At 39.7% G+C, this 26505-nt stretch overlaps 1 protein-coding gene across 3 annotated transcripts in view; it reads right to left on the bottom strand.

Annotated features, from left to right (window-relative positions):
• Nucleotides 1–26505, bottom strand: part of NCOA5 (nuclear receptor coactivator 5) — a 32548-nt gene that overhangs the window by 5726 nt on the left and 317 nt on the right. For 2 of the 3 annotated variants that reach the window (XM_021712277.1, XM_008057912.2), the window contains exons 2-5: nucleotides 14235–14305; nucleotides 4756–5082; nucleotides 2951–3087; nucleotides 1537–1663 (exon numbers count right to left, since the gene is read on the bottom strand). In XM_021712277.1, the coding sequence (XP_021567952.1) occupies nucleotides 1537–1663; nucleotides 2951–3087; nucleotides 4756–5082; nucleotides 14235–14275 (632 nt within the window). In that variant the 5' untranslated portion in view covers nucleotides 14276–14305. The remainder of the gene's footprint in view (nucleotides 1–1536; nucleotides 1664–2950; nucleotides 3088–4755; nucleotides 5083–14234; nucleotides 14306–26505) is intronic. The other variant, XM_021712276.1, reaches the window with a different exon arrangement.

The following is a 26505-nucleotide window of genomic DNA, read 5'->3' as shown; positions in this document are numbered from 1 at the left end:
TGGCGGGTCTCGAACCCACGGGCTCAGGCAATCCACTCACCTCAGCCTCCCAAAGTGCGGGATTACAGGCTGAGCCACCGAGCCCGGCTTATACAAGAAATTTGTTGAATACACACTTACTATAATTACCATGTGGTTTAAAAACAATTTATGTAACGTGCTTAACATAGGGTAGTCGAAATTAGGTGCTCACAAAATGATAGCTATTATCGTGGGTCCAAAAAAGCTATCTTACTATGTGTGTGTGCGCTTTTTTTTGAGTCGGAGTCTGTCACCCAGGCTGGAGTGCAGTGGCACGCTCACAGCCACTGCAGCCTCTACCTGCTGGGTTCAGACAATCCTTCCACCTCAGCCTTCCAAGTAGCTGGAACCACAGGCGAGAGCCACCATGCTCGGCTAATTTTCTGATTTACTGTAGGATTTACTGTAGAGACAAGGTCTCGCCATGTTGCCCGGGCTGGTCTCAAACCTCAGTTTCACTGGGCCCAGGCAATCCTCTTGCTTCTGCCTCCCAAAGTGCTGGGATTACAGGCGTGAGCCCCCGCGCCTGGCAGCTATCTACTGTTAAAGAGCATCTATCTCTGAGCAAGGCAGCCAAAGGCCTATAAACTCTGCTTGCCACCTTGTTTCTCAACTTCTATTTCCCTAGTCACAGCCTTGGAAATTAGCTCTTTAACCCTAACTGCAAGAAAATATATCAAATTATTTACTAAGTAAGGGGAAAAGAAACCACAAACTGCTATATTCCCTTTTCCTACTCTGCTCTGCCTCTTTAAGGAGATAATGTAAAACAGAGGTGACGTGAAGCCATGCTGTGAGCTCTGGTTTGGTAACATAGTCATCAAGCTACAAAGCCATGGCACTTCACAAGGGCTAGATTCTTGGATGACAAACGCAGAGACACGTGCCTCCCAAAGTATTGAGAATTTGGGGTTATCTCATGAAGGAGCATCTATTGCTTTGCTTGATTAGCACAGTTCTCATAGTTCCAAAGGGCTAATCCAACGTCTAGTTCTAGGGGTGGGCACATGACTTAGCTCCACCAATCAGAGCCTTCCAGCATCTCTGACCAAAATGACAGGTTCAGGAATAGGCATGTGAGTCAGATCAGTCTAGTAAGAAGCAATTACATGCAAACACTGGGAAAGAAACATTTCCACTGGGCCTGCTAAGCTGATATATGTCTGGGGCCAGTGCAATTCTTCTTTTTTAAGTGGAAAACCTGTAACACTGAGGAAAGCAGTCCTGAGAGGCCAACATGGAGATCAAGTCTTGATGACACCATCTGACCCCGGATGTGGCAATTTCTCAACTTCCCAGTTACTTCCCAATTAAGCCAACTAAAATTTCCCTTTTGGGCTTAAGCCAGTTCGAGCTGTACTTACTATCACCTACAGATGAAAGAACTTTGGCTACCACAGCATAGCAATGCCACAATACACAGCACGAGTTCAGTGGGTAGAGCTGACAAGCAGGAGGCTGAATTTCTCTTCTGACCCTTCTCCTTAGCGGGAAGAATTATCAAAGGGTTCTTACTTAGTCTGCTTGTTGACTACAATCACAGAACAATCGACCGGCCTTTCAGCATCAAAGCGTCTCTGGATTTCCTCAAAATATTGACGATAAAGTTCTTCTCTACGCCGTTCCTCACGTTTCAAACGTTCTGCAAGATACCACCAGTGAAAACTGTGATAAGAACTGGGTCCTTCTATAAAAATAAGCCACAGGCCTTATTTTGAATCCTGAGTTACTTTAGGCAAAGGTCACAACACACAAATACACATTAATTTTGTAGTCTACCTCCTAAAAATAACCAGCTTTAATATTTTTTACTATTATAAATTCATCAAAATGTAATGGATGGATTAAAGGGCATGACCACTTAAATGCTTCATCTGATACTTACTGCCAAACTGTCCTCTAGAAAGGCTGTCACTAATTTAAATCTCCACGGAAGTGAATCTCTAGTGCCTGTTTCTCCACACCTTAGTAAACAATGGGTAATGGCATTTTTAGTAATTCTTGCCAATTTGGCAGATAAAAGCGATATTTATCATTATTCTAACTGCATTTTTGCTGATGTGTTTTGAGAAAAAAAAAATCAAGTAATAAAAATTTATACCAAATTAAACACGATGTTTTCAAAGATCTCAACTTGGTCAGGTATGAAATAATTTTAAAATCTTTAAAGATGCACTGAGAAGGGCTAGGCACAATGGCTCATGCCTGCAATACTAGCACTTTGAGAGGCTGAGGCAGGAGCATCGCTTGAGCCTAGGAGTTCAAGATCAGCCTGGGTAACATAGTGAGACCCTGTCTCTATAACAAAAAACAAAGAAAATATATATATTTTAAACATATATATTTGTCTTTAACTAAAAAAGATAGGCTGTTAGGTAAAAAATATTAAAAAACAAACAAAAACCTATATTGCATAAACAACGCATGCAGTCATAGTTATCTGGTCAATGGGCAAAAAGCAAGCACTTATCTTCAGCTCTAATCTTTTATTCATTAATTGCTGCTAGAATTTCTTATTTACTTCTTGTTGGATGACTAAATCAATGATGGTACTGATTTACATTTTTAAGATTATTTTCAAGCCAAATGTTCTTTATACATGAACAGGCTATTGGCATTTCCTCCTTCTATGAACTGCAAGGCCAAGTCATTAGACAACAAATGCGTTATCAGACATACACCATTACGATTAAACCAACTCTCTTCCACACGACTATCCCCTTCCATTATTCCTCGGGCACTACCATCTTGCGTGAAACCAGCAACCTCATCCAATTCAGATCCCTCTTCTCGCTCAGGGCCCATAAAACTTGGGGGTAGCTAGAGTGAAACTATAGTCCCTTTTCAGTGGGGTATTGGTTATCAGTCTCTTCTCTCTTTCATCAACTGTTCTATAAGTAATAGGCACAGACTGTTTCTGCTACTTTACCTTTTGCACGAGACTGACTTTCTGGGCCTGGAGGGCCTCGTCCATCAAAGCTATCTCTGTAACGGTCAAAGTAAGAGTCGTCCTTTCTCCTGCAATAGTCATCCATTCGCAGGTATCGGTCATAAGAGCCTTCTCTCCTGAAAAGTTAAGGAGATTTTTCACAAAGATAAACCTGTCCTATCCTGCCAAAATCAAATATAGGTAATTCTTTGGGATTAGACAAACAAGGTTTATATCTGGGACTCACTGCTTATAAGCTCCGTGGCTGTGACTAAGTTAGCCTGTCTCACAAAATGATGGGAGAGGATGAACAGAGATGATGAATAGAAAGTACCTGGCATAGTCCTTGGCATACAGTAAATGCAAAATAACTGGAAGAAATCATTGATACTAATTTTGAGAAACCATTCTATGACCCTTCAATGTCCTTTCCTTGTGCTTTTAAAAAATTGTAGTAAAGTATATATAATTCTAATTTGCCATTTTAACCTTTTAATACAACCCAGTGGTATTACATTCACACTGTTGTGCAACCATCACCATTATCTAATTCCCAAATTTTTCATCACCTCAAATAGAAATTCTGTACTCATGAAGCAATAATACACTTCTTCCTCAGTCCTAGTAAACTCTAATCTGCTGTCTCCATAAATTTGCTAATTTTTGACATTTCATATAAGTGGAATAACAATATTTGTCTTTTGTGTCTGGATAATTTCACTTAGCATGTTTTCAAAGTCCATCTTTGTTATAACAGATCAGAACTTCATTCTGTTTTATGGCTGAATGGATATACCACTTAAAAAAAAAACCATTCATTTCCTGATAGACTTGGATTTCTGCCTTTGGGCCACTGTGAATAGTGTTGCACGCACATTCACATACAACTATTTAAGTTCCTCTTTTCAATTCTTTTGGGTCTATGATCGGGTTGGAATTGATAGATCATATGGTAATTCTACATTTAATTCTTTTAGGAACTGCCAAACTGCTGTCCATAGTGGCTATACCATCTTGCATTCCCACCAGCAATTTATAAGGGTTCCAACTTCTCTACATCTCACCAACACTAGTTATTTCCTGTTTTTTAGTCTGGGCGTGGTGGCTCATGCCTGTAATCCCAGCACTCTGGAAGGCCGAGATGAGAGGATTGCCTGAGCTCACGGGTTCAAGACAAGCCGGGGCATCTTGGTAAGACCTCATCTCTACAATAAATAAAAAAATTAGCTGGGTGTGGTGGGGCATGTCTGTAGTTCCAGCTATTTGGAAGGCTGAGGCAGAAGGATCACCTGAGCCCAGCAGGTCAAGGTTGCAGAAGCCGTTGAATGTGCCACTGCACTCCAGCCTGGGCTACAGAGTGTGACTCAAACTCAAAAAAAAAAAAAAAAATACATATATATATATATAAAATATTATAGCTATCCTAACAGGTATGAAATAGCATTTCATTGTGGCTTTCATTTGCATTTCCCCAATGACTAATGCACACCTTTTCACAATTTTTTGGCAATTGTGTATTCCCCATGTTTTTGTACTGCCAACACAATTTGTACTCCATTTCTTTATTCCTTTGTACAGTGTTGCCTTTCATAAGACACAGGGAGAGACCCAGATTCATTCACTGAGCATAATTCATCAATCATTCACACATTCAGTAAAATGTATTGAGCAGCACATCTACCACTTGATAGACATTTGGAAATATGAGGCTGATAAAGTTGCTGCCCTTACAGTGGCTTTCAAGTAGTAGCCAAACACACATGAAAAGGACTTATAAAAAGCAAGCAGGACAGCTGTGTATGTACCTGTACATGGGATCTCGGGAGTCTCTCATGTCTCTGTATCTGTCGTACACTGGGTCCCGGTGATCTCGAAAATCCCTGGAGTCTCTCAGATCACGAAAGTCTCTAAGATCCCTCATGTCCCGAGCATCACGTATACCTCTGCTGTCTCTGTGGTCCCGCAAGTCTCTACTATCTCTGTGGTCCCGTAAGTCTCGGGGGTCTCGAATGTCTCTGCTCTCCCGGGCATCCCGGCCATTTCTGCCATCCCTGTGCTCTCTCCTTGGACTTCCTCGAATTGGGGATCGATCACGTCTTGAATCTCGACTGTCTCCAAAGCCATACGGATCCCTGTGGGAGGTAGCAAGAAGATGTTAAGACAAAAGAAACTGAAGGTAACCAACCCATCAGCTCTTTATAGGAGAAAGCCCGCACCCTCCAAGCATTTTCAAAACAGGGCAGCCGAACAGTGAGAATATGACTAAAATTTTAAAGGCAGTCATCCATCTAGTCAGCAAATAAAGTCCAGTAGGTTCTGGAATCTTGAAAGATTAGGACATCAAAGGAAGAATGCATAATCAAAAGCCAAAGCTTCTGACTAGTAATAGTATTCATCAGACTTTAGGGAGTAATTCAGTATTCCTTATCCATGCCAAACTGTCACCTCAATTTCTGTATGTTTTCAAGTGAAAGTATCTTTCCTCTAGGACATATTTTCTTCCACCAGACTTGTTTAAAAGAGACATGACAAGGGTTAATAAGGGAGTGGGAAGATACAGGGCAAGTCTCATAAAGAAAGCAAGCAAATGGCACAGTCCCATACACGCTAATCAAAGGAGTTGTCCTTAAAGTGCAGAAAACTTCACTTAAAATATCTAGCAGGATAATAAAATTAAGAAAAAAAGTGTAATATCATATAGTAGAGGATTCAAGAGCAATCAGATTTTCTGTCTTCTTACAGAGCTATGGAGTAGTGGTTTGTCTCTCTTAATCTCGCGGTTTATGTAGACTTTGGTTCCTTTTTGTCCCAAGGGTTTACCAAGTTTTAAGTTCTTAAAAGTTAACTTTGATTCTTCTTCCTCCATCCCATTAAGTCACTGAATCCTGTTCATTTTTTCTTTCCATTCTCACTGCATTTATTAGGCCAATCCAAGCTCTTATTTCTATATTGGTACCAACAAATTTCCAGAAAAAATTAAAACAGAAATCAATCTTCTGGATTTCAATTCTTAAGTCAACACACAAATACTAGATTAACCATTCTAACATGCCAATTTCCACCTGGTATCAATTGCAGCGTGGCCATCATACCTCTGGGCACCCCACAAAACTGGCTTCTTACTATTATCTTCCCCTCATTTCCTAATCCAATCATTTCAGTTGTACTTAAGTTCTTGTGACTTAATTCACACGATGCATCTATCTCAACATTTTTGTTCATATGATTTCTCTACTTGGAATATTTTCTCCACACTAATCCAAGTAACAATCCACACAGGCAAGTTCATGTTTCATGTCTTCCAAGAGACCTTCCTGCCCTTACAAGTAACGGTTGCTCCTTTCCCTTGCTCAGCTCAAAACACTCTCTATTACTCATCTTGATCTGGTATTTACCTTTTTACATCTTATGTCTGACTCACTTCAAAGATTACTTCCTCCATAAAACCTGTCCTGAACTCTTGATCTTCGCCACAAGTATGTTGCTCCTTCAGGCCTTCCCATCTCAGTAATAGCACATCCATCTACTCAGTTGCTCAAGCCAGGAAACTGAATGTCATCCTTCCCATAAAGGATGACATTCATTCACCCTTCCAACCACATTTCCAAGTTATGCTCATTCTCTCTCTGAAATTGCTATCAGTTCTGCCCACTTTTTGTTTTTACTTTTGTTCTGCTTTTTGGTGTCTTACTCTGTTGCTCAGGTTGGAATGCTGTGGCACATCACGGCCACCCCAGTGTTGGCCTGCTGGGCTCCGGCGATCCTTCTGCCTCAACCTTCCAAGTAGCCGGAACTACAGGCACACACTACCATGCCTGGCTAATTTTTGATTTATTGTAGAGACAAAGTCTTGCCAAGTTGCCTGGGCTGGTCTCGAACCCGCGGGCTCAGGCAATCCACTTACCTCAGCCTCCCAAAGTGCTGGGATTACAGGCTGAGCCACTGAGCCCGGCTAGAGTGATCTTTTGAATACATAGTCCCTTTTACTGGTATCCCACTGTGTGTGTGTGCGTGCGCGCATGCATGCATGTGTACTTATTTGTGTGTCTATTTGTATAGAGGTGAGATCTTATGTTGACCAGGTTGCAGTGCAGTGCCTATTCACAGGTGGGATTATCGTACACAACAGCCTTGAACTCCTGGGCTCAAACGATCCTCCTGCCTCAGTCTGAGTGGCTGGGACTACAGCTGGGTGCAACTGTACCACGTTCCCATAGTATTTAAAATTCAGTCTAAAATCCTCTAACAGTGTGAGGATGGTCTTGCATGATCTTGGCTCCTGTCTTCTCCAACCTCGTCCCACCCTCTCCCTAGTTTACCACTCTCTTGCCAAATTGGCCTTTCAGTTATAACTAGGTGAGGCCTTTCCTGATCTCTGCACATAAGTAGCAGGTAACACCCATACTCACTTTCTAGGTCTCAACATATAAATAACCCCTTTCTCTTTTTTCAGAGATGGGGGTCTCACTCTGTTCCCCAGGCTGGGGTGCAGTGACACCATCATAGCTCACTGCAGCCTCCAAGTGATCCTCCTGCTTCAGTCTCTGGGGTGGTTGGGACTACAGGTATGCGTCACCATGCCCAGCTTATGTTTTTGTAGAGATGAGTTCCTGCATGTTGCCCAGGCTGATCTTGAACTCCAGGCCACAAGTGATCCTCCCAAAGGGCTGGGATTATAGGTGTGAACCACCATATCTGGTCTTATAAATATCCCTTACTCCCTGATTCTGTTAGATTAAAAGTTTACCTTCTGTCCTTAGGTTATCATAGCACTTGGTTTTTATTTAAGTCATTTATCACAAATAGACATTACATATTTATTTACTTGTTTAATGTCTGTCTGCTTTACTAGATTGCAAGCTCCACAAAGACAAGAACTATGTTAGTTTAATTCTGCACTTAGGTAGAATACTGGCACATGGCAGATACTCTATGAATATATTATTGCACTTATCACACTGTTCTGCAATTATTCGTTTACACAGCTTCCCTACCAAATAGTAAGTTCTCTTGAAAGCTTTGTATCACTAGGATACAGCATGAGGGTTCAATACATGTTTAATAACCTATTTTATTAAACTGTAAGCCTCTCAAGAGCAGGCAACACATTTTGTTTATATGTTTGTCATCTACCTTGATTACACATATTAGGCATTTATCATGATGTCATCAGCATGGTAGGAAAGCTCATTTCATCCACATAGGCACAATAACACAATTTAAGTGCCAATTTTGCTTCTATGAAAAAGTCCTTGTCATGTATTTTAAGGTTCATTAACATTCCTGATTTGTGGGAGCACACATATGGCAGACCAGGAAATTTAAATAAGGATTGCTAAACATTATTTTTCTTATTAGAATAAAATGCAGACTGGCCGAGTGCGGTGGCTCAAGTCTGTAATTCCAGCACTTTGGGAGGGCAAGATGAGAGGATTGCCTGAGTCCATGGGTTTGAGACCAGCCGGGGCAACTTGGTGAGAACTCATCTCTACAATAAATCAAAAAAATTAGCCGGGTGTGGCAGTGTGCACCAGTAGTTCTGGCTGCTTGGAAGGTTGAGGCGGAAGGATCGCCTGAGCCCAGAGGATCGACACTGGGGTGGTCGTGAGTGTGCCACTGCATTCCAGCCTGGGCAATGGAGTGAGACTCCAACTCAAAAAAAAAAAAAAAAGAATAAAGTGCAAACTAACCAAGATTCTTATTTCAACTTTCCTATTAAGTCATATAATCCTCCTAACGTGTGTAAATCTGATGTAGTGTATCATGTGGGCAAACACACTCAAGATTCTATGTTAAGGGCTAACTGCAAAGTATTTTTGGATTATTAATGATCAGCAGATAAACCTGCCTTGGGGAACAGTTAGTAGTCATTAGGGGTGGAATCTGATTTCAAGTATCTTGGCAATTAGGGCCGAGATGTTATGAGACTGACAGACCACAGACCACAAACAAAGCCTTGGGTTGGTGGAAATGAGAGTGAGGATGCAGATAAGAACACCATGTCACAGTATGCTATTCACAGTCCCAGAACAATTATAAATGCCACATTTGGTTCTCATTCTTTTGAATCCATTGGAAAAACCTTACTTACCTGTCAGAGTCCATCCCTCCAAGTTGACTATACCCCTAGATTCACAAAGTCTGGGTTCAATCTTCCAGATTGAGGCGACAAGCCCCCTTGTTGCCCTCAAGGAATCTAAAGTCCATGTGCAACAAAACTACTAATACTCTTTCTAGTGCTTTCTGGGTAAAAATGTAGAAGACATGATACTCCCAAGTGGAAAAAGAACCAAAAGAATGGTGGAAGTAGGGACAGAGAAGATGATAACTCTTTAAAAGGCAAAGCCTTCTTCCTTTCTCCAAAAGATGAACACTATGGCAGACTGCTGTTCTTCTGCAGATAAAAACAAAACAAAAAACCCGTTAAGGTCACTTTAGGACCCAAACAAAGAACTCCTCAGAACAAAAGGGCTCCTGCTGCTGGCCCCAACATCTTTCTCAAAACAAGAACACAGCTAACAACAGTGTGCAGGATTCAGAGTGTGAGAGGACAAAGCCTCCTGCATGAGATGCTGAACCTCAGATGATAAGTGGGTTAGAAGCAGGATTCTGGAGCATAAAAAGTTCACAATATCATCCCGTGGCACCAGAGGTGTTTCACTAAAGGAAACCAAATGTAGCATATCCTCAGGTACTACACATCACTGGAGGCTATAAAGAAACCGAACAGTGGTTAAATAAATTTCAGCACTGGAGTCTACAGATTGAAGGCAGGTGGAAAACACAACTAAAATTCTGCTGTAAATTCCTCATCTATTCAGCAGGGGGGAGAAAGACAAATGCTCTTTGCCTTGAGAGGAATATAGTCACACCAATGGGAAACATTTGCAAGGTAAGGGAGGGATGGGTGAAAGGGAAAACAGTGGCTTTGATGGCAAGTGATGTGCTTCTGGTAGAATGCTTATTTTCCTGAGGAATAAAGGGATGTGCAGAGCACTAGGCATCTGAAAGCCTACAGAGTAAGAACTCACAGATTATCTTGCAAGACTTTGAGCTTCTCTTCGATAAGAGACTGAAACCTCAGATCCAGGAGAGTGTTCTTTGGCCTTGATTGTACAGAAGTTCAGGGATGAAGGCCTCTGTCTTTTTCTTTCTTTTCTGCAAAGAGCAGCATTTCCTTTTTTCCTTTTTGTCCATTGAAATATCTTCCTTGGGAGGGTCAGGCCTTTTTTATTGGCCCTGAAAAAATCCTTCATCAGCTCTTCAAACTTTTGTCACAGATATAATGTCCACAAATATCATTATCTCTAAATGGCTGGCTGCTGTGTGATGTTGATTTCCCACCATGACAGATCCATGCTACTGTTAGAAATGAAGACAACAGACTTGAGCTGAATTTTGTTTGCCATTAGGTGCAGACAGGATACAGGGTGCAATGATATTGCACCTCACAGATCCAAATTTTATAAGTGACCATGCTTCTCCTAAGGAAGCATGCTGATGACTTTCTCAAGCACAAATATGACTTTTCTATTGGTGGAGGTGGCACTTGCTGAGAACTGACGACTCTTCTTCAAGTGTTAGTGCAGAGGTCATCATAACCTGGAATTTTTGTGAGGCCTGCTTAGAGTGAAGGCTCTCATACCCAAGGAGCAAGCAGTTATCAAAGGAATCAATGCCCTGTGGATAAGTAGAAAGCACCTCAGGTCATATAAGAAACTTGTCTGTAGCCAGGTTATTTCTGATGAGCTAATCCCCAATGGTTTCCACCGGATACCAGGCTTAACATCCTTCACAAATATATGGGGAAAATCTTCTGCAGAGCTTTTGGATGTAGACAAGTTAATTCTATTCGTTCTTCGTACAGGAATACAGTTTTACTTCTATTAATTCTTGGAGGTCACGTCCACACAGGAGTATGTTCCAAGATCTGGACTGCCAAGGTGTTGAGCTGAAGATGGTAACTGGACATCTAAGGTACAACCAGAATCACAATCTATTCTTGGAAGAAGAATTAATGCCTAGTATTAATGTTAGATAACTTGCATGGTACCTATGTAACGTACTCATAGGAGTCCAATGAAGTGGCCCATGGGTTAAATGCTAAGAATTCAGGCTAAAATGTGATCCAGAGTAGGGATCCCTCATGCAGAGCTCTGTGCTTGGCTGGGCTAACATTGACAGAATTATACATCCACAGCTGGAGTCATCAGGGAGGCACATTACTGAACAGAAAGCAGAACTGTGGCTTACAGAAACATTTGAAGAGGTGATAATCCTGTGAAATCTTCCAAAGATACCTAGGTGTTTTGACACTCCAGGTTAAAATCCACCAAAACAAGGTACTATGAAGGTCTTGCCAGCATGCTTAAAACCAATATTCTCATTAAAAGTAGAAGCACTAAAGATGCAGAGGTACACCTTAAAATATTTGCCATAGGTGCAGTGTTTTTTCCCTGTGAACAATGCATCCCCTATGTGCCCATAAAATGATTAGGGCTGTTTGTTGTTATTAACATACTGGTACATTTGGAATTACCTCAAGGCTTTGATTAGAAGCATGGATCCTAATAAAGAGATATCCAGTGTTTACCCTCAGAGAAATGATTTGCCCCTTCCAGGTTAACCACACCCATCTTGCCTCCTCTCTGTACAATTTCTGCCCTATTGGTGTATCTTAAGAGATAATGCATGTTCAGGACAATGATCAAAATGTTAGTGATCTATTTTGAATACAATGTTCAATTTATTTTGCTTTGGTTTTGGGTGTATTTTGTTTGCTTGTTTTTTTAAAGGTAAAAAACTGAGACTCTTAGCTCAGGATTTAGATGGAGCACTGAACAGATTTTACTAAATGTGACCAACCTTCCCTGAAGCAATATGCAGGACTGTATGGAACTTCATCATGTTAAATAACATGCTGAGGAACCCAGTTAAGGACATATCACCAAGGGGAAGACTGACTGTTAATGGAATTTAAATTAGCCTAGCTGTCCCTTCTGTTGGTTATAAATAAAGCAGGAAGTCACTGCCCTATCTACCTCCAAAACAACTTCATTTTACAATTTGTTTCTAAGAAAGGTGATATTTATATAAAGGTGACTTACAGTTTTTTAATATATACCTGGTAAGGAATTCATTTTAAAAGCCCCTTTCCAATGTTTTATATTTGTGAGGGGATTATTATTTTAAAAAAGAAAAAAAAGTATGAAGCTATTTCTCTCCTTACAGGTGAAATTATGGAATTGCATTTTAGGTTGGGATGAAATTAACCTTTTAAATTTAATATCCTGGCAATGGTCATATTGGATTCCAACCACGGAAGCTGGTTATCCCTCAACTCTACAATGTACGTTCAATTGGAAATGTTAAAAAACATTTGGCTAAGTACTATTAACAGGATGACATAAAATACCCTTCTCAACCCATAACAGAAACTACTCTCTATTCTGCAATGTGCCCTGTCTTTTAATCGTCTGCAGAAATACACAGACATCATTATTCATCAAGCATCATGGGGACAACAGAGATGGGGAAGATCTACTAGAGTGTCTTTTATAGTCACAAACTTCATGCTCCTTCTGGTAAGTTACCTAATTCAGAAACATTCACATTAGAGCTCTTCGGAAATTGGATACACACAGTTTCCCCTTTCAAGCCATTTGGCAACTACAGCTTCCAATGGTAACCCTGAATTTCTGACTCTTAAATGCAAACTCTTAGCCACCTGTATTCTGTTTATTGGGCCAATGAGGTGCAATGCAGATGGGACTGCCCAACATCTGCAGCACGGTTAGATGCAGCCTCATGGAAGCATATGTTATTATATGGAAATGGTGAAGTTCTGCAGGATTCATTTATGTTCTCAGGACACTCACACATACACCCAAATCAACCACCAGAGTATTTACCTGCAAGCTGTAGGCATTCCTTGTGGTTTAAGAAAAAGAACAGACAGAATACCAATGTATATGCCCACTTCTGTGTGAAAACAATGGATGGCCAGGGCCTCCATCTGACAGCAGTGATGCAGGTAAAGTTGTGGCATTGGATTCAACTCCTCTGCCCAGGCAGAGTGGACAAAGAATCCAACCGAAACCAGAAGCATTATCTTGGCTCTAGGATCTGCCTGAACTCTGCAGAGTGGACATGTATAAACTATTCTGGTAGCTAGAACTCTCTTCACATCCAAGGAGGAGTATATACATGAAACACACAGCAACCATTCTTTCTTCCAAGTTGATAACAAAATACAGGTATTTTTGCCCCAAAGCAGGACAGCTGGCTACATGTTACACGTAAGTGCTCAGTTAGTTGGATATATCCCCAGGTAACCTGTGGAGCTAGAGTAGGATTTATTATATACAGCACTATTCATTTCACTGTAGAAACGTAGTTTACAATGTAGTTTTTGTGGAAGACTGGTCTTTTTTACTTGGGGCAAAGGCAAAAATCCATAATCCACTTGGGCCTTGAAAAAATAGCATATATCCTATCTGCCTCCATTCCAACATAAAACCACACACACTGCATCCACTTCTGTGCTGTTATGGGGACAGAAAATTTGGATACAATATCCTCATCATTGGTATAGATGGTAACATTAACTAAGCTTTTTTTTGAGAGAAGAAACCAATTTAATGTGTATCTTGAAATTACACACCAGGACTATCTCTTTTGTAAATATTGGGAGGAAGAACATATTGGGAAACACCTTCTATTTCCAGGAAAGCTAAGAAAAAGGAAGACTTTTGAGAGGTGACGTGTTTTTGCCCTTTTTATTTCCCCTCAAACAGGTAACCCAAGCATGCGAGCAAACAGGGGATCTGCAGCACAGGCACGGCAGCAATCTCTCAAGCAGCACTTTCCGTAAACCTGGGTTAACATCTGGACCGGCAGTCATTTGGAATGAAGAGTTGAATCTCTGCTGCCTACTGCAGTGCAGCATGGCATACACCAACGACCCTGGGGCACTCCTTCTGCTCTGGAGGCTCCCAATGACACGTGAGCTGGGGACAGAGGTTTATCCTCTTCCAATTGCCTGTAACTCATGTTGCAAGCTGAACTTGCTGGGTTTGTCACCGAAAACACAAAGCTTCCTCTGCATCTCCAGATGTATTTTTTTAAAAAGCAGCAAGCCCTTCACACAGGTTCATGTTCTTATTGTTTGCTTGAGCGTTTCTGATTTGTTGGGGGGAAGAAAAGACCCTTGATGTACGAAGTTGGGCTTAACTCCCCAGAGCCCAACTCTCCCAAGGTAACTCACTGCTTCAGGGTACTTTACCTTCGTGTGGGAGGGCTGGGTCTTGATGGAGCCGTATTCATTATTTCTTCTTTCCGCTGCCTTATTAATATCTGAAAAGAATAATCAACCCATCTGTTCAATGCTATGGAATAAAAACAAGATCATCAGCACATTTCAAATGAAAGCAACAAAAAAATGACAATGACAACCAGATGGTGTAAGAAAATCCATTCAGCAGAGACAGACTGTCACTTGGGCAATTTTTATTATTAAGTTAAGGCAGTACATTGTCATGGCTTGGTAAGGAATGTCCCTCAGTTTTCTAGCTAACACATAATTTGTGCAAAACTAATTATGTCAATGCTTTAATACCCTGCCAAGCCCTAATCCTAACACATCCCCTCCAGAGGGGAGAAAAGGTTTGCTAAACTCTTGGAGAGCCAGTTGTAAAATTCTTTTTATGTGGGGAGGCAAGTGTGGGAAAGATAAGGGGAGTTTCAAAAACAGAACAAAGGCAAATAATTCTATTTTAGGTTACTAAGAAGTAACAGTTGAATTCTACTGTCTTAAAACTTTCAATATCCCATGAAGGAAGGCCTCCTTTTAGTGTGCCCTGTGATGCATTCCACTGAATAGACTCTTCCAGAATACGATGCAGGAGAGAAAATTATTTTTTTTTTATAAACAAAGAATGTGACTTAACATCTATACCCTTCATAGATAAATAACTAAGAATAGGAATTGGCCATGTATTAAGAAATCTATACCCCAAAATAACAACTGGCAATATTTGTATGAGTTGAAGATAAATAAGTGCTAGAAATGTCACAGTTCAGATGAATGGAAAAATAAAACTGCTTCCTGCTGCAGTATAGCTTTGTTCCGCTTGTTCCATATTAAACAATTATTAGTGTATCTAATGACATAAATGGTATTAAGTACTCACATAACTAGAGTGCTTTAAAGTAGTAATTATATATTTTTAAAATCCCAACCCATTCTATCACATGAAAGACCATAGCAACAAGAAGAAGCTTAGAGGTCTGGCACAGACTTTACCCTGCTATGTTGCCAACTTTTGAGTTCCTGTTCAAGTGAAAATACTCTTCAGTTCCATTTTAAATTAGCAGTCTCTATTATACCTAGGAGAATGGCTATTCACAAAGCTGAAGTCACCCTAAATAGTCAGAGAAGCATATCCTACACCTAAATTGCTTCTTACCTTTTCAATTAAGCAGACACAGGATATAATCCTTCTATTTTTTTAAACACCAGGAAATATTTTCTATGTTAAGATTTGACCAGCAATATCTGACTACAGCTTTGGTAATGCACATGGTACTTTCACAATTTACAATCTTTAAAGTTTACAAATGTCTAAATTACGTATTAAATAATGACAGGCCTTATAGGGAATATCCAGTTCTTTTATATGTAATTGAGAAGAACATTATCAGTTCAGGTTTAGAAGGACTTACTGACCTTGTGTGCTCACTTACTTTGAACCACTTTCTAATATAGGTTGGCTATGATTTGAGAGAAATATAATATCTTTGATTATTTGAGTAGTTTTCAGTGTCTCTGTAATATACTGGAGGTGTATTAAGGTTTCTTTTGAATAAGTCCATAACACTGGCAGGATCCATATATTATTAAATGGTCTTGTCAATAAGGAAAACTCATCTAAACTTTGACTAGACCTGGCAAACACTTAGGTGAGAGTATATTACATGCGGTACTACTTTGATAAGCTTCCATTAATGGCATAAATTGCCCTCTACATAGGCAAAGGAATATTACACTGTATAATTATACCCAGTTCTGTGAGTGGCTACATACAGGACTAAGGAGATCAAAGTGTTAATGTATAGGACAAAACCAGCTCCAGCAGAAGGAAGGATATAAATATTTTACTTTGAAGCTGGTGAGCTCTTTTTGCAATTACTTGAAAGATTATTTAAGGAAATTCACGACTGTATCTTTAAACCATCTTGACTGTAATTTGCCTATTTGCCTACTAGAATCCATTTTTATTGAGTAATTATATTTGGATGGCATGGGATCTTCTTCAGAAAAAAAAGGGAAAAGAAAAAGGTTTCAGACCATTTTCTTAACTTTAGGGGTTAGCACACTTTTAGTATGATATGTCAAGTGTTTGTTTATTTACCTCTACTTAGGAGTTCCTTAAACTTCCATCTTGACTGAGACATGGAGAAAATGAGACCTGGAATTTTCTTTATAATGTCTAATTTCTTTTTTTTTTTTTTGAGTTGGAGTCTCACTCTGTCGCCCAGACTGGAGTGCAGTGGCTGCTCCCAGCCACTGTAGCCTCGACCTGCTGGGCTCTGGCAATCCTTCTGCCTCAGCCTTCCAAGTAGCTGGAACTACAGGCGCGTGCTACTACGCCCGGCTAATTTTTGATTTTTTGTAGAGATGAGGTCTCGCCAAGTTGCCCAGGTGGGTCTTTGAACCCATGGGCTCAGGCAATCCACTCACCTTGGCCTCCCAAAGCGCTGGGATTATAGGCTGAGCCACCGAGCCCGGCCATAACCTCTAATTTCTATTCAATGGAATTACTTAGGTCAGGGTAGAGTTGGGAGGTTTTCTCCGTTTCACTGAGAATGGTGAAATTACAATTGCCAACATTACCACCAATCTCCATGCACCCCCAAAATCCTAACACATGTGTACATAAGACTTACGGTACAAGAATAGAGAAGCTACCCAAAGTACAATTAATCTTGGGGAGCTGACCACATAGAGCAAAGATTTAAGGAATCAAGATAAAACTTGCCCCATCCTAATTTTTTGTCACAGAACTTGAAAATCTGCCCATTGGAGGTAGTGGATTCATTTGAACAAGTTTTCCTTTGAACACACAAATATTGGGACTAGTAAAGGGGATTTCGTATTAACTAGTTTAATCAGATCACTTTCTTCCTAACTCCTTATAGAGACATATAATCAACACCAGGGAAACATAAATGATGTTAATGTAAAGGAAAAAGGAAAAAAGGTACAAAGACAATACGGAAATCTTTCTGGACGTCAGATGAGGAACAGAGACCGGAGAGAAGTTAATCAACCAGAGGACAGTGGCAACTCCAAGGAAAGATGGAATGACTCCTCTACACGGAATAGGGAAGACACAGTGCTTCTCCTTTATTCCGGCCAATTGCCTCTCAGACCACAAGTCAGTCTCCCAGTGCCTTCTCTACTTCACCTCGGTGGTACTTCTATACTTTATTATATTAGCAATGTGAATGCCATTCAAAATCATCATAGTCACCATGAATCAAATCTTGGTCTGAATATCTACAATTTCCAAGTGATTTTCTGAAAATAGTTACAAATATTTCTCAATTAAGATTTTTTAGACAAGAAAAACGGCACCAACTCAAGGGTATACATAAATGGAAAATAATCTAGAAAATATGCAGGAAGTGGCAGAGTGGTTTTAAACTACAAAAGAATGGGGTAAAGAACTCCCAAGGCAAGAGGCAATATCCAATCTACAATTTTATTTTAGACTCATATGCCAGACAGGGTTCACACAATGGTCTTTGGATAGTGCCATAAATAAAAATGCATGTTTCATTTATAATATGAAGAACTATTTTGCTCTACCTATTTTTAATTGTACCACCAATTATTTTTATAACTTCATAGTCTACAGCAATAGAAAACAATGAGGACTAGGAGTAGCAAGAGCAGTGTTAACATTTTTAAGAGGCCATTGGTTTGGACGGAGGTTCTGTAGTAGACCCAACAGATCAAACCAAAATGGAGTTACTCAAGCTGAAGCTCCATGCTACCAAGTCAACCCTTATAAGAAAAGTAACTTTGAAATGACCAATCTACTTTTTGTTCTTTGTTTCTGTTTTCCTCAACCCCCTTTTCTGACTCTAAAGTCAATCTCCTCTGCTCAAGTCATCAAAATACTCGTTCTATTTTACAGAATGAGGTGCTGATTCCAAAAATCACAAATAAAAGCTAATTAAGATCTTTAAACTAAATGTGGTATAGTTTTGTCTTGTGACAGCAGTATCAACCACAACACTTAGTGACAGTACCACCACTGGCTGAATCTAGAAGCCTAGAAAATTTTAACAACTGACTACAAATTAAATAAAACTCCCTAAAAAGCTTAGCTGAATTAAATAAAACTCCCTAAAAAGCTTAGCTGAAAATCAACTAACAACCAGGAACTACTAAAGTGGAATTCCATGGCAATGAAGATAATGCCACTTGGAAAATTATACTGACAAGACAGCTGATGTCACACATTAAATTCCTTAAACTGGGCTGGGTGTGGTGGATCACGCCTGTAATTCCAGCACTTTGGGAGGTGGAGGCAAGAGGATTGTCTGAGCCCATGGGTTCAAGAACAGCCTGGGCATCATGGTGAGACCATCTCTACAATAACTTTTTAAAAAAATCAGCTGGGCATGGTGGCACATGCCTGCAGTTCTAGCTATTTGGAAGGCTGAAGCAGAAGTATCACCTGAGCCAAGCAGGTAGAGGCTGCGGTGACTGTGAGTGTGCCACTGCACTGTAGCCTGGGTGACAGTGAGACTCTGACTCAAAAAAAAAAAAAAAAAAAAAAAAAAAATCCTTAAACTGGGAGGGGAAATTACAGGACTTCTCACTAAATTATTTTTATGAAGATGACTTTGATGATATATTGTAAGTTCAGGTAAACTGTAGCGAGTTATAGCTTAACAAGTCAAGAATAAGAGAATGATATGCTTGCTATGTTTCTAAACCAAACCTTTAAACTCACTTTGAATACTGTACACTTGCCTGACATTTAATTATCTCCTTCATTCTCTAATTAAAATAATCATTATATCCTTAATTGTATTAGAATTCCCATTCCTGGGAAAAGGAATGGGGGAAACAATAATTTATATTTACAGAATGTTTACTTTGTCCCTGAACCTGTACTAAGAACATTATGTGCATAATATTTCATTCAATTATTTTATAACTCTTGGAGTTAAGTATAATACTATTATGATTTCTCTTTTGCAAATAAGGAAATCTGAGGTTCAGAGAAGCTAAATGATTTATGAAGCCACATAATTATCTGGATGCAGAGCTGGGACTCAGATCCAGGTCTTCCTCACACCAAAGTGCTTAAACATTATGCTATGCTGCCTCCAATAGGGAGTACAAAGACATGGTTTCCATTCAGAACATTCTGGCTAGGACACCCTGATGAAATGCTGATAGACCATGGAAAAGGCCCAGTCTACACTAGACACTCCAGAGACACCCAATGGGGTAGGATCTATTTTTTCAATTACCATTCCAATTTCTATCTCCTTAAACTACAATGTTTCTGGTTTTTATTACTGACATTCTAATCATTTCAACTTTTCACACAAAAATTCTCTACCAACATTTAATTTCCTGCCCCCTTTTTTAAGGAAAGAGCACTTGGCTGGGGCTCAGCAAATCTGAGCTGCAGTCCTACTTTGGGAAATTTAGTCAAGTCACTTGATTTTCTGACTCTATATTTCCTTCTTGACAAAATGGATATGTTGACTCAAGGAGAAAAATCAGCTAAGAGAAAAAACTATTTTGGATTCACAAAAGTTGAGCTAATCTAAACTAGGAAAAAAGTCTGAGTTACAAAAAAATTTTAAATACAGGTTTATTTAAAACAGACAATATTTCAACTAAATTGTGCGAGCAGAGAACAAATAATGGACTTGAAGGAATGGTTCACTGAGTCACCATTTGTCAAATGCCTACTATGTGTCACACGCCTCCTAGGCCTTGGACATCCCTGTTTTAAAGGAGCTCACCATTTAATAAAGGAAGGAGAGAAGCACATGTACAAAGAAAATTACAACATAAAGTGTAATTCTGGCAGAGATAACGAAGACCTACTTTTGTGCATGTGTGTGGCAGGGTAGAGGAGCAGAGTTCTGTGTATGAAGGGGGATGGCAATGAGGGGGAAGGTGGAGGAGGCAGGGAAGGACTAAAAGTAATATTAACTGGTCCTGAAGGATGAGTAGGAGTTTATCAGAAAGAAAAGTTGGATCCGAGCACATGCAAAGGTAAAGGAATGGTGTGACGGACACAGTAAATTAGATAAACTACAGGAAATTTAGTGTTGGAAAAATGGGGACAGGAGGAAGACAAGAGAGAGGAATGACAGATGAAGCCAGAGTTAGCCTAAATCCAGAATGCAAAAAACTCTGCTATGTAAAAGGAAGAATATAGTGGCAAGGGAGTCTGTAAGGAGGTTATAAACTGAACTACCACAGTTTCAGTAAAGTCAAATAAATGAAGGTTTACTGTATGCATATTATCCCATAAAGCAGGGAGTCTAAGACAGTCAAAATATTGTCCATTATAATAATGTTCTTCAAGGAACATTTGACACCGAAGGAGACAGGAGAAAAATATTTAAAAGGTCAAGATTTTACTTTCAATAAAGAGATATAAAATGGGCTGACAGCTAGAAAATTCTGTAATTAATAGCCACCAGTCTATTAGTTCAATCCAATGTTCAGGAAGAAAACAGACAACAAACCACACTTCTTCACTTTTTTAACATTAAAAAAATTACAGTAAAAAACACATAAAACTTATCATTTTAAGTCATTTTTAAGTGTACAGTTCAGTAGAATCAATGTATAGTCATACTGTTGTGCAAGAGGGTTCTGTTGTGCAAATTCTCCATCTTGCAAAACTGAAACTATATCCATTAATACAATCCCCAATCCTCCAGAGAGAGCTATACAGGGGGTGCCAAAAAAAAAAAAAAAAAAAAAAGTATACACATTGTAAGTATGATGTTTGTTCAAAAGGCGGCATTAATCAAATGAATGCTAGCATAACCATGCGACAGACAGGAGTCAAATAAAATGGCGGAAGCATGCCTGCACAAATGTCATACATACTACACTTTCCTACTGTAATTTAACTCAACTTTGAAAAGTAATACATAGATGACATCTCTTAAAATGTATATACATTTTTTGGCATCCCTGTACACACACACACACACACACACACACAATTTTCTTCATTCCCTACATGACATTTCTTTAGTGAAGATTACATCAGTACCACTTGGAAAGACAGTTAAAAACAAAAAACTTAAGAATCCGAGGATTGAGCCCAGGAATTTGTATTTTAACAAGTTTCTCAGGTGAATCTTGACAGATATTTAGGAACTACTCATCTATAATCTATTCCTTTAGCTTACAAATTATAACATATACGTAGATCCTCCATTTGGAAATCTCCCTACACCCCTGTGTTCAAGGGGAAATAACCCATAAACAATAATCTTTTATTGAAAAAAGTCATGACAACTGCTAAAATCTGTAAAAATGTCTGAAAACAGTAAAAAAGTATAATCACATTGCTATCTCCAAAGAAAATGAAATAATCAACTCAAGTTTCCAGAAGTTAAGGTTAACAGCATACTATTATAAGGTCAGTGCCACTATTTCATGGGAGTATGCAGTATATCACTCTCTTCAATTTCATCTGATAGTTTTTTTTAAATCCTGAAAAGTTAAACTCTTTTTTCTAATTATTTAGTTATAAAAAGTCAGGAAAAATACTAACCACTGAACTTGTTGCTTTCTGATAGCATATTATTCACTTCTTTGGCTAATGAAGGGCAAACTGCTAACTAAAGTTCTCTCTAAATTCTGCAAACCAGAGTGTCACTATGGTTTTGCTGGTGGGGGCTAGCACTCCTGCTGCTTCTTTGAGGCATTTTGTTTTCTCTAAATGCAATTCTTTGCAAAAAAGAGAAAAATGGCAAACTCTTTGCAAAAAGAGAAAAATATAATTTCACATCCACACCATTAAAAGCAGAGTGAGGCAAATCTAAAGTTAATAAACAGACCATGGAATCTCAGTAGATCTGCTTTCTTTGTTCTCAAGAAGGTGAAGGCATCCTACTGATATGAATAAAAGGAATTAAAACAGTGAAAGCTCCATAGACATTCTAACTACTCCCATTATCTCTAGTTCAAACTGTGACATCAAAAACATTTTATAGTTCAAGTCTTCCCTAAAATGAACCCATTAATGTAAACAACCATAAACCAGAGTTGTCAATTCCAATTAGTAATCTGGGGATATGACTACATTAGTATTAGAATCTTCTTCAGGCCGGGCTCAGTGGCTCAGCCTGTAATCCCAGCACTTTGGGAGCCTGAGGCAAGTGGATTGCCTGAGCCTGCAGGTGTGAGATCAGTCCAGGCAACTTGGTGAGTACTCGCCTCTACAATTTAAAAAAAAAAAAAAAAATTAGCTGGGTGCAATAGTGCTCACCTATAGTTCCAGCTACTTGGAAGGCTGAGGTAGAAAGATTGCCGGAACCCAGCAGGTTGATGCTGGGGTGGCCGTGAGCATGCCACTGCATTCCAGCCTGGGCAACAGAGTGAGACTTCAACTCAAAAAAATAATCTTTTTCAATTTATTTCCAGTAAAAACTCATTTTCTAAAGTATTAAATCAGGGGTTATAAAACTTTAATATACATAAAAACTTCCAGGGTGGTTTTTGAAGGGCAGATTCCCTGGATCCCACTTTCAGAGACTGGTTAGTTGTGAGTGAAGGATAGGAAACTGTATCCAATAATCTGTCTTTCTGACAAGCTGTGGTGACTGGTGACTTCGATGGAATGTCTTTGGGATCAGATTTTGATAAATGCTGTCCCTAAGGAAGTTTTCCAAAGGCTGCAAAAGTTTCAGTTATACATTTATAATGGCAAGTTTTAAAATTTTTTGAAAATCATGGTTTCCTAATTTTTTCTTCTGGATATCAAAAATAATTCTGGGAGATTAAAAATAAACTTCCTGTATAATCTTTGACCTTGAATACATGTTACTATGTCAATCTTCAATTGCATAATTAAATGTTCTCACTTAAAGCCAAATTAATCATAACTCAAAATTCTCAAATCTTGCCCACTAGCTGCAGGATTAACCTAATTGTCAGTAATTCAATCATTCCAGATCCAAACCAGGTCCCATTTAAGATATTTTACAGAACTAAAGATATAAGACACTGTTTTCTAATGCAACTTAAGCTGCCCTGATCTGTGCCTAAAGTCACTTGATCTTGAAAAGAGATTTTTTTTTTTTTTTTTTTTTTTGTAGAGATGAGGTCTCACTATGTTGCTCAGGCTGGTCTCAAACTCTTGTTCTCAAAGTGATCCTCCCGCCTAGGCCTCCCAAAGCGCTGAGATTATAGGCATGAGCCACTGAGCACAGCCTTGGTCTTTATAGAAGCCAACAATAATGTTTTGAGCATGAAATAAAGAAAAAAGTGTACTATGGTCTGGGAAAGTTCTGATTCTTACGAAGGAAATTATTTTCTCAACATAAAATAGGTCCAAGTGATCTATTATCTTTTTTTTAAGTGGCAGGATAAAAAATTTAAATGGCCATCCCTAATTCATATCTGGTGGCAATAAAACCACCATTTAAAAAGCAGCAGGCATGCTGGTATTATATATTTAGCTGTTGGTATACTTCATATTTCCCTAACGTGCTTCAGTGGGCTTACTCTGGTCCTTTCATTGAGAGTAACGTAGAGGGATAATCTGGTTGGTCACTGCCCTTTTAACTACTTGACAGTTTACTTTAACACTGCTTAAGTAGAATAGTCTAGATAAAGGCATATGCTGTTCACAGAACAAATATTTTGGCACAAAAAAACTGACAATGAGCTCTAAAAGCATTTGTTTTAAAGACACATAGTAATCTTAGGCTCTGGCGATCCTTTCCTCCTCAGCCTTCCAAGTAGCCAGAACTACACGTGTGCGCTACCACGCCCGGCTAATTTTTTATTTATTGTAGAGATGAGGTCTCGCCAAGTTGCCCAGGCTGGTCTCGAACCTACGGGCTCAGGTAATCCACTCGCCTCGGCCTCCCAAAGTGCTGGGATTACAGGCTGAGCCACCAAAGCCCGGCCTGGTGAACATTATTACCTCAAGATGTTTGTGGGAGGATAGTGGTCTAGGCATAATCCTCTGGGATATAGACACTGCACATTTGAACATATAAATGCCTCTGAGAAGTTCCAGAGTAAAGACCACTGTACCTCAACATTTCCCAATTTTGCTTGATCACAAAATCAATTATCTCTAATATCTGGGTATGTTTTACTAAATATGTGATTTTGGGCAAGAAATCTAATCTGAGCCATTATTTCCTTATAGGCAAAAAAATATATAATAATGATACCAGTTTACCTATCCTATAAAATGACTGGCAGGAGCAACTGAGTTCATATTTACCATATGCAATGCTAGCTGTGCTATGCATATGCATTGTTATCATTGCTATTAAGAGGAATAGTGAGTTTAGAAATGGACGTTTCATTTTCATGCGGGGAGTCAAAAATAAGAGAACAATGTAAACCAAAGGGAATAAAAAGTTAAATATATTCCCACTGAAAATTTCCCATTCTTAAATGCACGACTAAATTTCAATATTTCTTACAGTAGCAAAAACACTATACAAAGGCACTGCCATCTGCAGGCCACAGACATGGACAGCTTGCAATGGTTATTTAAATGAAGTTTCAAATCAATAAACCTTTTTTCATCAGACTTTTCTCAAATCTTTCCAAAAGATGTTTATTCTTAGCTTCTGAGCACTGGTAGATGAGGCTCCATTTGCTGAAGTTCTGAAACTGACTCCTAGATAAAATCAAATTCTCATTTCTTCTCTACACAGGACTGCTGCTTTGCAATCTGAAGAAAATACATTGTGATCATACCAACGTAACCCCAAAAGAAATATGGTTGTTTTGTTTTTACATGGGGGATTTTCTCCACACAGCCTTTGGAGGGTGTGGAAGGAAAACTTAAATGGCCTGAGCTGACTACTCTGAATTTCCTTTCAATGAATTAAATCTATTCTTACATTCACATAAACAGAGTTTATGAAAACACTATTAACTTGCAAATAAGTTAATACATCAGTGCTTCGTCTAAACATGTGGTGTTCACAAACACACAACATGGAATAACATGAACCTAGAAAAAATTCTTCCACTGAGCCTTGCAATGTGAATTCTCTAGTACATTCTACAAGGAAAATCAGCATTTTGTGTTTCAGGTCAATAGACTGTGTCACAGGTTTCGGTGACAGGTGAGCTGTCACCGAAGGAAAGGCAAATAAACCAGAATAAAGGAAGAAACTGATGTTAACAAACAGCCAAGTGATTTATAGCATCCACAATGCAAAGTTTGTTGGGCTTTACTGGTTCCCAAAAGTCCACACAAAGTAAGTTTTCACACTCAGACTGACTCATCCAGGAAGCATTAAATCTAGAGTTGTCAAACCTCAAAAGATCTCCACCAGCGTTTCCAGAAACATCTTTTTATGAGCTGTCAGGTGGCTGTCACATCACAGTGCTATAAGAAAACTGAGGCGGCACACCGGGTGCACCTGAGTGGACAGTTCTTGCAGGTTCCCTGGGACTGACATTAGAAGTCAATAATGAGAACAGTTTACAAGAAAAAGCTTATGACATGCTTATTCCCGAGATCCGGGCATTTCACAGAACCTGTTACGCCTTCGGGAAAAATTCGGTGCATAGAGTGAAAGCCACAAGGACCACAATGTACCCCATACCCCTAGGGCAGCGTTTCCCTAAGTGTGGAACGCAGAATAATTTCAGGAGGAACAAGGACGCACTGTTTATTTTAATAAATAGGTATTTATTTATTTATTTTAATACGCATTAGAAAAATAACTGGGTTTTCATCGTCCGGTTTGTGATTGAAGTTTCCGCCTTAGACGAATATATTTAAGAAGGAGAAAAAGAGCTTAAATTGGGAAAATGAACGCTCGGCAAGCAGCAGTACAGGTGGTACACGGCCATCAAGGTGCAACGCGACAGACTGAGATGTGGGGAACACCATCCTCAGAAAGGCCCCTTGCCCGCGGTCGGGGAGCAGAACATGCCCTGCGTCAGGAGGAAAGCCAGCTAGTTCGGACGCTGGCTCTGTCGCTAATTTGCGGGGTGACCTCGGACACAGTTTCTCTCCCCGTTCTCTGAGCCCAGGGTCCGCGCCTATACAATGGGTGGGGTGTCACACGACAACGAGACGCCTTGAGGATGTGGTCGGGGCCGCAAGGCAGCAGCAGCGGCGGCGGGGGACAGCGCTCCGCGCGCCGCACGGCGAGAGGGGCCGCCTCGGCCCGGGTTCGAATCCCGACTGCGCCACCGATTGCTGAGGACCCGCCGAGCGACGCCACCGTTTCGACAAGGGGCCGCGAGGCGTGCGGCCCAACCCTACAGAGAAGCTTCGAGG

This window comes from Carlito syrichta, unplaced genomic scaffold (assembly GCF_000164805.1).
Source record: "Carlito syrichta isolate Samal-C Ts95f unplaced genomic scaffold, Tarsius_syrichta-2.0.1 Scaffold303154, whole genome shotgun sequence".
Classification (NCBI taxonomy): domain Eukaryota; kingdom Metazoa; phylum Chordata; class Mammalia; order Primates; family Tarsiidae; genus Carlito; species Carlito syrichta.
The sequence above is the reverse complement of the archived record's forward strand: the minus strand, read 5'-3'. Positions and strand labels throughout refer to the sequence as shown.